Here is a 10,660-nt window from a genome sequence, read left to right on the forward strand (position 1 = left end):
GAGGTCTCTATCCATATCCAAATCGGATCCTGGCGGTCTATAGCATACCCCAGGCACTATCTCAGGGGAGGCTCTAGTAGTTTTCTTCCCCAATGTGATTTTTACCTGGGGTCTCACTGTCTCTAAGCTAAAACAAAGTCCGAAGTTCTCACTGGAGTTGTGAAAGAGTCCATGTTTTCTCTCAGCATTTCCACGATTTCTAAAACATGCATTCTTCGAATGAAGGGCCTTTTCCATGCAGCACTGGAACTTCCGGGGCAGTGCTGCACTCTGATTGGCAGAGGGTGGTAGAGGGAGCTCTTAGAGGGGTCACACGACTCTCTTCTGGGGAGGTCACCCTGCCCCAGAACTCCTCCCAGTTGGTCAAATCCACTCTCGGGGAGGTCCTCTGCAGCTGAAACCCATCCTGATTGGTAGAGGGCAGTTGGAGGAGTTCTTAGAGGGGTCACACGACCCACTTCCTGGTGGATCACCCTGCCCAGGAACACCCTCTGATTGGTCAAATCTCCTCTTGGGTTGGTCCTATGTGGAGCAAAACCCATCCTGATAGGTAGAGGATGGTGGGAGGAGTTCTTAGAGGGGTCACATGACACCCTTTACTTGCGGTCATGTGTCCGTCTTGACCCCGGAAGTAATACCCCTGGAGGGGCAGGACTTAGGGTGACAGGTGCACGGGGCCTGAGGGGTCAGGGGACGGGGCCTACATTTGATTGATGGTAGGGCCCTTATATTACTCACAGTGTTTGATAAGTGGATAGAAAGTTATCACCACCCCTGCTGGACATTCACACAGGCAGAGGGAGCCCTGGGGGATGCTGCTTTAACAGCAGATTGGAAGGCATGGAGGGGCCAAAACATTTAAGAAGTTTCCATTCACAGTGTCAAGGCTGTATCCCCACTTTGAACTTTAGGGTACAAGAGTGGGGGCCTGCATGAGGACTCCTAAGCTTATCTACCAGCTTAGCTCTGGTCCGCTGCCACCATCTCAAGAACTCCCTCCCTGGGAAGCCTTGAGAAACCTTTCACCAATTCCCTGGTGAACACAGATCCAAACCCCCTTGGATCTTAAAACAAGGAGAAATTAACCATCCCCCCTCCTTCCTCTCACCCTCCTTTCGCCAACTCCGGGTGAATACAGATCCAAACCCCCTTGGATCTTAAAACAAGGAGAAATCAATCTGGTTCTTAAAAAAGAAGGCTTTTAATTAAAGAAAAAGGTAAAAATCATCTGTGTAAAATCAGTATGGAAAATAACTTTACAGGGTAATCAAACTTAAAGAGCTCAGAGGACCCCCCTCTGTCTTAGGTTCAAAGTACAGCAAACAAAGATAAACCCTCTGGTAAAAAGTACATTTACAAGTTGAGAAAACAAAGTAAATCTAAGATGCCTTGCCTGGCTTTTTACTTACAAGTTTGAAATAGGAGAGACTTGTTTAGAAAGATGGGGAGAACCTGGATTGATGTCTGGTCCCTCTCAGTCCCAAGAGCGAACAACCCCTTAAACAAAGGACACAAAACAAAAGCCTTTCCCCCCCCAAGATTTGAAAGTATCTTGTCCCCTTATTGGTCCTTAGGGTCAGGTGTCAGCCAGGTTACCCGAGCTTCTTAACCCTTTACAGGTAAAAGGATTTGGAGTCTCTGTACACAGGAGAGCTGTTTCCCTTCCCTTTATAGTTATGACACACAGTCACTAGCAAATAATGGCCACCGGGGACCCACCGCACAGGTGGCTACATCATAGCATTGTGGGAAGCAACTCCTCATAAAGACCATTTGTCATGGGGGTTGGGATACTTCTGGACCCACGCTGCACTCAGTGTGAACTCCTCATCCCAGGCCATCTGGAGAAAAGAGAAGGGTCCAGCCAACTCTCCTGTTAGTAGCTGGGAACCACTGATCCCCAAAGGGGGAGGCCTTTGGCTTTGATGTGTATTAAATATGTGGCTGGTCTCTCTCTTCCGCAAATGTTTTAACGGAGATTAAAGGGGAAACAAATGATTCTCAAAGGAGAGGGGAAAGATGTTCATTGGACGATTTAACCCCCTGCAACCTTCAGGATGGAGAATGACTCAGGGCAACAGGTTCCCTCCACAAAAAGAGAAGTTGCTAGGATTTAAAAACACGGGAAAGCCCCTAAGCCTGAGAGGATTTTCAATTGTCATTTGATAATTACATAGAAAGAGGAAAACCTGAGATATGAGAGCAGTGTTCAGAAATGGAAGAGAAGAGAGTGGAAATCAGAGGAATTTTGGACCCATGTTTGCAATTTAGAGAGGAAAGTGGAAAATCTGAGGGATTTTTTATCAGTTGTTGATAAGAGGTAAAAACAGTGTATTTCATATCAATATTTGATAAATCAATAGATAGAAAAGGGGCAATATTTGCAAAGATTTTATATTCACATTCAAGAATTTGTGAAAAGGGCTAAATCTGAGGTTTTGTGTTAGTATTTTATAATTAGAAAGAGAAAAATCTCAGGGCATATTAAATTAATAATAGATAACTGGAGAGAAAGTGGGGCAAAATTGTGGAGTATTTTATATCCATCATTGATATTGGTAGAGAAATCAGTCACACGCTACGCATTTGATAATATGAGAGAAAACCACCGAGATCTGAGGGAATTCTATATTGATATTAAATAACTAAGGGGAAAGAGGGGATGTTTGAAGGGAATTTATATGAATGGCCAATACATAAACAGAAAGTAATGGTTCCCCGCACCGCCATCATTCACATGGGTAGCAGGGAGCCCTTTGAGGAGCAACTTTAAGAAGGCAAGAGGGGGGGGATGGAGCAGTCAGGAGGCGCAGCCCTGCTCCTGTTCACACCCACTGGGCTAAGAGTCAAAAGGGTGGTGGTGACAACATCTCCTCCTCTCGCTGGGTGTTGCCTGGGACCCTAGTCTGTGGGCAAGCTCAGAGGTTTGCCCCAGATGTCCTGGCTGACCTTAGTCTCGCTGTGCCCTGGTTCCCCTCCTGTACAATGGGGTAAGAACTCTGCCTCACAGGGGTTTGATGTGGCTAAATATGCTAATAGTTGTGAGGTGAGAAGGCTATACAAGGCCCATAGAGAGGTTTGCAATGGGGGAGCCAGGTGGGATGGGAGAAGGGGGATTTCTACACAGAAGGGGATGGGGAAGGGGAGCTCTGCAGGGATGATGGGGGTTGAGGGGCTGGGGAGGGGGGAAAGGATGCCTGGGTGGGAAGGGAGTTGAATAGAATTTGCTGCTGTTTCTCCTTTTCCGCCCCTGCAGGGTTCTCCAGGTGGGATGTGAACAGGAGCAGGGCGGCTCCTCCTGACCCAGCTTTTTCTTTAAGCTGTTCTGGCTGAAAACCCCAGGCCCAATCCAGCTCCCATTGAAGCCTGTGGCCAATCTCCCCTTGTGATGCCAGGGCTGCAGCCAGCTGGCAGGGGGTGAGGTCGAATGGGGGCTTGTTTTCCCCCTGTGCCGGCTCTCCCTGCTCCCCACCGGCAGACACTGGCTCTGCCTCTCCCATCACTTTTGTATGTGTCTGAGGAGCTGAGGGTGGCCTTGGGGGCCTCTTCCTGGCTCCATGGCCAATAGCAGCATGTTGACCCTTGTTGGTTCCAAAGTGCCTTGCGCTCCCCGCCCAGCTGGCAGAAGGAGGAGGGGGTGTCTGAGGGTCAGGCAGGCAGCGGGGTGCAAACAGGGAGCAGGGGCTGCAGACAGGACTCTGGGGGAGAGGCGGAGACGCTGAGGGGTCAGGGCAATGGGATGGGGGAGGGAAGGTGGGTGTAGCTGACATTCTGGTGAGGTAGTGGAGGGGGACGCAGGGGCTTTGCTGCTGGGGATGTCTCCTCTCCATGGCCCACCCTGAGAGAGGCCTCACAGCTCCTCCTTCCAGGGAGGGGTACCTCGGGTGGGATTAGCTCTTTGAGAGGAAAAAGGACATTAGCAGTTCCTGCTCCAAAGCACCAGGAGAAATATTATTGGCTAGCAGCCAAGAACCCGCAATTTCTGTCCCCTTGTTTTTTCTCTGCCAGAGCCCCCTGCCCCATCTCGGGCACCAGCGCCTCTCCCAGGGGACCACACACCCAGTCGGTGCCCCGGCTCTGCCCAGGCAGGCTCCCAGCAGGGTACACTCAGAAATGTGGGCCCCAACTACAAAACTTACTCCAATTTTACCCCAATGCAGGGGCGGCACCAGCCTGTTCCCGGTGGGCAGGCTGAGGTGGGGGGGGGGGGGGCTGAGCTGAGCCTTACCCCTCCCTCACCACAAGGCCCCACCCCTGAACCTCTTCCCTGGCCCACTTGAAGGCCGGAGCTGGACAGTTCGCGGCGCTGCCTTGGGGTTGGGAGCAGGGAGCAGGGAGCAGCGACCGCAGGGGACAGTGCCCAGGAGCCCCGGCTGGAGTGGGTCAGTCCAGATCACTGTGGGCAGGCCCAGTCCGGATCCTCCACCTGCTCTGGGTGGTGCAGTCGGGCCGGTGGGGACACGGGCCAGGGGCTGCTCTCGGGTCCCCCGGCCCCCACCCGGCTTATTCCTGCGCCGCTGCCGGAGCTCAGCGCCGACCAGCAACTGCAGTTCTCTCCACTCTTGGGGAGCAGCAGCTGCTACGGGGTGGGGGAAGGGCTAAGACAAATTTTGGGGTAGCCTGAGCCCCTGCAAGTCCACCCCCAGCACCGCCCCTGCCCCAACACCCCCAAACTGCCTGCTTTTCATGTGCAGTAAGTAGGGCCCTACTGAATTCACGGCTATGAAAAACGCATCACAGACTGTCTGTGAAATCTGGTCTTTGATGTGCTTTTAGCCTACACTACACAGATTTCAAGGGAGAGAGCGGCGTATCTCAAATTGGGGGTCCTGACCCAAAAGGGAGTTGCAGGGGGGGGGTCGCGGTATTGCTACCCTTACTTCTGTGCTGCCTTCAGACTGGGCGGCTGGCGAGTGGGGGAGGTTTAGGTTGGATATTAGGAAAAACTTTTTCACTAGGAGGGTGGTGAAGCACTGGAATGGGTTACCTAGGGAGGTGGTGGAATCTCCTTCCTTAGGTTTTTAAGGTCAGGCTTAATGCAGTGATGTGATATTTTCGGGGGGAGGGATAGATCAGTAGTTTGAGCATTGGCCTGCTAAACCCAGGATTGTGAGCTCAATCCTTGAGGGGGCCATTTAGGGATCTGGGGCAAAAATCTATCTGGGGATTGGTCCTGTTCTGAGCAGGGGGTTGGACTAGATGACCTCCTGAGGTCCCTTCCAACCCTGATATTCTATGACTATGATATGAGGTTAGATCAGCCCATTGATGTGATATGGGGGGGATACCAGGTTAAGTGGGCCCATTGATCTGATCCATTGGCTTGCTTTATGGAGCATCCTATCCCCCCCAGCCGGCCCTGCCCCTCTTGGCCCCTTCCCCCACCGGAGCCCAGAGCGCCCCCCTGTGGTCACTAGCCTCTCCCCCCAGCATGCTCAGCGGGCAGCACATGCCCCCCCCCCCCCCCCCCCGTGACCCCCCAGCCCCTAAATGCTGGGTGGGCAGGCCGCGCACGGCCCCTCCAGCCCCCAAGTGCTGGGCAGGCGGCCCTTCCCAAGCACATGGTGGGCAGCGCCAGGCACCCCCCAGCCCTGGGCACCTCAAGTCCTGGCCACAGGCTGTCCGTGGCCACCTAGCCCTAGCCCCAGCACGCTTCCCTGAGGAGGAGCAGCCAGCCTGCCTGGGCTGGGGCCAAGGGGGAAGGGCAAGCAGGAAGGGGCCTTCTGGGCAGGGCTACACTGGGCTGCTTGGGGAGGCACAGCCAGGACTCCTGAGTTCTATTCCCAGCTCTGGGAGGGCAGTGGGTGTCTAGTGGTTAGAGTGGGGGTTGAGAGCCAGGATTTCTGGGTCCCATCTCTAGCTCTGGGAAGGGAGTGGGGTCCAGTTGTGGTGCTGGCGGTGTGGCAGCACCCCCTGGCTTGAAGTGGTTTCCATCCTGTACAGAGTTTAGTTTTGTTCAATGGCTCTCAGCACCTCCCACTATAAAAATTGTTCCAACGACACTGGGTCTAGTAGTTAGAGCAGGGGAGGCTGGGAGCCAGGCATGGGCGGCGGGGATAAGAGGCCAGGGGAGGCATCTGGCCCGTGCTCCGCCCAGAGGCCCTGCGCCCGCTCGACCTCTTCCCCCCAAGGCCCCATCCTCACTCCGCCCTTTCCCAAGTTCCCATCCGCCCACATGGGGGCCTCAGGGGAGGGGGTGGAGGCGCAAACGGCAGGCAGGCAAGTGGGGGGTCTCTGGGGTGGGGGCAAAGAGGTGCAAGTGGCGAGGGCCTTGGGGGAAGAGACGTGAGAGGTGGGAAGGGGTGGGTGGGGGGCCTCACAGGAGTGTGCCGAGAGAGTCTGAGGGTGGAGTGTGGGTGGGGCTTCGGCAGGAGGAGGCTGAGCGGGAGTGGGCCTTGGGGCAGGGCCGCAGTCCGGGCTTGCCTAGCCTCCCCAAATGGAGGAGTCCCATGCTGCCCATGGAGCCAAGACTCCTGGGTTCTATTCCTGGCTCTCTCACAGACTCCCAATCTGACCTGGCGCAGGCCATATCTCCCTCCCTGGTGCCTCAGTTTCCCCTATGTGTGAGACGGGTATCAGTATGAATGGATGCAAAGCCGTGGAGAATCTAGTCCCTTCTCCCGGAGTCTCCTCGGTAGCCCTGGGTAAGCAGCCAACTGCTCCAGCCCCTGGATGACGTATGGGCAGGCCGGAGCTGAGGGCTAGATCTGAGGAATGGAAAGAATAAATCCACCCTTATCCGACCCCACCCCGGGGTACATGGCTGGGAGGCTGGTGTTGCAGGGGACACTGCCTCCTCCTGGAGCCCTCGCGGAGGAGAAGGGGGTGATTCCCCGGCTTGATTGCTGATGGCGGTGGTGGGGTGGGGGGCACTGATAGATTGTGGTCTCATCTCAGCGGGGATGGAGATGGAGCACGGTCTGCTGGGAACTGATGTCTCCTCTGTATGTGGGAGGGTGACACTGGGACAAATTGTGGGACTCCTGTCCCCCCCACCCCCGGGACAAGGGAGGGGCCTCTCAGCCTTGCCTGCTCTTCTCTCCTTCACCAGGATCTGCCCAAGCAGCTGGCCCAGCACAGGCCCACCTTCCTCAATGCCAGCAGCTTCAAATTCTGGTGAGTGGAGCGGCCGGGGAGTGGGGGCCTCTCAAGCCCACTACGGGGAGCAGGGGCCGGGGCACTAGAGGGGAGGGGATGAGAGAGGGGGGCAAGGGCTGTGACAGGGCGAGGTGGGGTTGGAGAGATGTGTCGGGGGAGAGCTGGGACTCAGGGAGGGAATGGGGCAAGTTGCAGGGAGAAAGCGTAGAGAGGGGGGATGCCACGGGGCGGGAGCTGGGGGGGATGGGAAGCTGCAGGGGAGGGGAGACAGCCAGGGGGAGGTATTGGGGAGGCCGTGGGGAGGAATGCTCAAGAGGCAGTAGGCACAGGTGGTAGGCACGGGTGGGAGCTCGTACGGGGTTGGGGTGTCAGGCCATCGCGGTTCTCCTTGTGAATGCCACCAGGCTCCAGGGAACCCCACGGCTGGCAGATCCCCCTGACTCCCAGCCTTGATTCCCAGCATGTAGCCTGGAGGGGGTGGGAGGGATGTGACTGCCTCAGGGGCATTTACCCCACTCCCACCCCAGGAGGGAAGTGTGGCAGAAGCACAGGACCTGCGCTGGGTGCGTGGAAGCCTTGAGCTCCCCCAGCAAGTGCTTCGGGGCAGCCCTCGCCCTGCGCACCATGTACATCAACGGGTGAGCTGGAGAGAATAGACCCCCTGGGGGGGGGGCACTTCCAAACCCCACCCCACACTCCTTGGTGACAGCAAAGTTCTCATTGGGGCAGGGGCTTGGAGAGGGGTTTGGACTCCCTTGGTTATGGGCCAAGGAATTGGGACACCTCATAGGGCAGGTGGGACTCTGTGGGGGGATCTATCACAAGTAGATCTCTCATGCATGGGTCTATAGGGTGGGAATCTATTATTAGGGGATCTTCATCTGAGAGCTCTGTAGTGAGGAGATCTCTAGTAAGGAGATCTCAGTGTTGGAGATCCATAGTGAGGGGATCTCTCAGTGTTGGGGGTGTCTAGTGAGGGGATCTCAGTGTTGGAGATCCATAGTGAGGGGATCTCTAGTGAGGGGATCTATCACTGTTGGGGATCTCTAGTGAGGGGATCTTGGTGTTGGGGATCTCTAGTGAGGGGATCTCTCAGTGGTGGGGATGTATAGAGAGAGGCTGAGACAATCTGTAACAGGGGTACAGCTCTCTTTTGGGGATCGATGTACAGTACTGGGGTCTCTTGATCAGGAGATCTATAATGGGGTGATCTGCAGGTCAGCACTTTCTCTCAGGGGGATGATTATGGGGTGAATAGGGACTCTGTCAGGGGGTGGTTCTGCCTATTGCGGAAGGTGGGGCTCCCTCTCTCTGGGCAGTGCTCTATGGGGTGGGGTAGGGGCTCATGGAGGAGGCTGGTGGCACTGCAGTGCTGGCATCATGGGGTGATTTTACCTCCCCCCACTCCGGCTTGACCCCAATTCATTTCCCTTTCGCACAGAGCGTTCCAGAGAGCCGGGATCCTCCTGTCCTGCAATCACAGCTACCAGGTGCCCCCTTGTGCTCCTGCCCCACAGGCTCCCTGGGGCCCCATCCCTGGTGTGAGGGGCTTGGCTCATCCCCCCTTGGGATCCCTGGCCTTTTCTGGCTGGGTTTGCCCTTGGCTGCTGATGGTTTGTGGAGGGGGAATTCCTACCTCCCCCTGTCACCACCCCAGTGTCCTGCTCTCTGATTTATCCCATCCTGTTTCTGCAGCTCCACTCCCTTCAGGAGGCTTTGGTTCCCATCATGGGAAAGGAGCATGAGCTGCAGTGCGTGACCCATGGGCTTTCTCATGCTCCCCAGGGGCCTGCAGGCGACAGCTGTGGGGCAGAGTAGGGGACACTGGGGATTCTGGGTAATAAACAATGGGGCAGTGGGTGTGAGCAGGGGCTACAGGGAATTCTGGAAAACAGAGACTGGGGTGCTGGGGTTGGGCAGAGCCCCAGGGGATTCTGGGTAACAGAGAATGGGACACAGGAGTTGTGCAGGAGCAATGGGGGATTGTGGGTGCTGAGGCCAAGCAGCGGTTTGGGGTCACAGAGAATGGGGATGTGGGGCTGGGTAGGGCCGTATGTTTTTGCTGAGCTGAGCTCCTGCTCTACTCCCAGGCCTTCTACACAAGCTATGAGAGGATCTGGCCCTCCTGCAGCAGGGAGTTCCGCAGGTTGATGCACGGCAAAGCTTTTATTTCTGCTCCTCGGTTCTAGGCCTCACCACCCGTCTTCTCTCTCGGTGTGCTGCAGGCCCGCCAGGTCCTGGTGCAGCTCAAGGTCTCTCTCTTCAGCAACTTCTCTGCTGGGTGCCTGGAGGAGGGAACCAGGGATTTCTCCCTCTATCGGCTCTGCGAAAACCAGAGACGCATCTTCTACTTCCCTCCAAACCAGAAGAACCCACGGGACCCCTGCCCCTGCTGGTGGGGAGTGGGAGGGTCTTGTAGCTCAGCAGCAGAGAGCCCCTTTGGGAAGGTTCCCCCAGGGAAGGCTGGAAATCAGGGTCCCCGTCACCAGAATAAAGTCCTCAGGAAGGATCGACTGAGTCTGGTGCGAGGGCTTATTTTGTTAGCATGGCCCCTGCTACAGAACCACGGCCACCGGCTACACGGCACCCAGGCGTCCGGGACACAAAGTGGTTATAAGGGAAACAAATTCCTCCGGCGGAGGGGGTAAAGGGAGGGTGCCCCCTAGACAAGCTGGGAAGCTGGGAGGTGGGTGACAGCAGGAAGCCTGGCCCTCAAGGCTGAGACTCACCAACTCATCACAGCAGTGGCTGCACAAAGTACCACCAGATCCTGTGTCTCTGCACCCCCCCTCCCTGCTGCATCCCTGGTGTGGGGGGGTGTCTGGTCACTGAAGCCCCTCCCACCCCAGGGGGGGTCTGGTCACTGCAGCACACTCCCCCCTCCGGTGAGGGGTGTCTGGCTCATTGCATGCAGCCCCCAACCATCCAAACACGGGGGGGCGGGGAGAGGGAGCTTTCTTCTTGCGCTCTAATTGGTCAGGGCTCTGTCTCCTCTTCCTATTGGCTGTGTCGGGAGGGGCGGAGCTTCCCAGGGCGGGGTTGGGCGTCAGGAGGCCCCGAGGCGCCTCTTGAGCAGCACGTGGAGCGGCCTGGAGCGCGAGAGGGTAAAATTGGTGGGGGGCCCCCTCAAATACACCCCAGCCCCCAACGCCTTCCACCCCGTCCTCTTCTACCCCCCCCCCCCAGATACCTCCCACCCCTCCTCTTCTAGCCCCTGCTCCCCAAATACCTCCCCCCTCTTCTACCCCCCCAAATACCTTCCCCCATCTCTTCTACCACCTGCCCCAAATGCCTTCCACCCTCCCCCCTCTTCTAGCCCCCCCAGATACCTCCCATCCTCCCCCCTCTTTTGCCCCCTGCTCCCCAAATACCTCCCATCTCCTCCTCTTCTAGCCCCCGCTCCCTAAATACCTTCCTCCTCTTCTAGCCCCCTGCCCCAAATACCTCCCCCCTCCCCTCTTCTACCCCCCGCTCCCCAAATACCTCCCATCCTCCCTCCTCTTCGACCCCCTGCTCCCCAAATACCTCCCCTCCTGCCCCTCTTCTAGCCCCCTGCCCCCAA

The 10,660-nt window shown here is 56.6% G+C and overlaps 1 protein-coding gene across 1 annotated transcript in view; it reads left to right on the top strand.

The window, feature by feature from the left end:
* Window positions 1-10,525, top strand: part of LOC112107877 (zinc finger protein 271-like) — an 879,239-nt gene extending 868,714 nt beyond the window's left edge. The window contains 5 exon segments of the mRNA XM_029913212.1: window positions 7,052-7,116; window positions 7,626-7,736; window positions 8,884-8,935; window positions 9,324-9,493; window positions 10,492-10,525. Of these exon segments, the coding sequence (XP_029769072.1) occupies window positions 7,052-7,116; window positions 7,626-7,736; window positions 8,884-8,935; window positions 9,324-9,493; window positions 10,492-10,525 (432 nt within the window).
* Window positions 10,526-10,660: the final 135 nt, after the last annotated feature.

This window comes from Terrapene carolina, unplaced genomic scaffold, assembly GCF_002925995.2.
Source record: "Terrapene carolina triunguis isolate 2854851 unplaced genomic scaffold, T_m_triunguis-2.0 Scaffold517, whole genome shotgun sequence".
NCBI classification, from domain to species: Eukaryota; Metazoa; Chordata; order Testudines; family Emydidae; genus Terrapene; species Terrapene triunguis.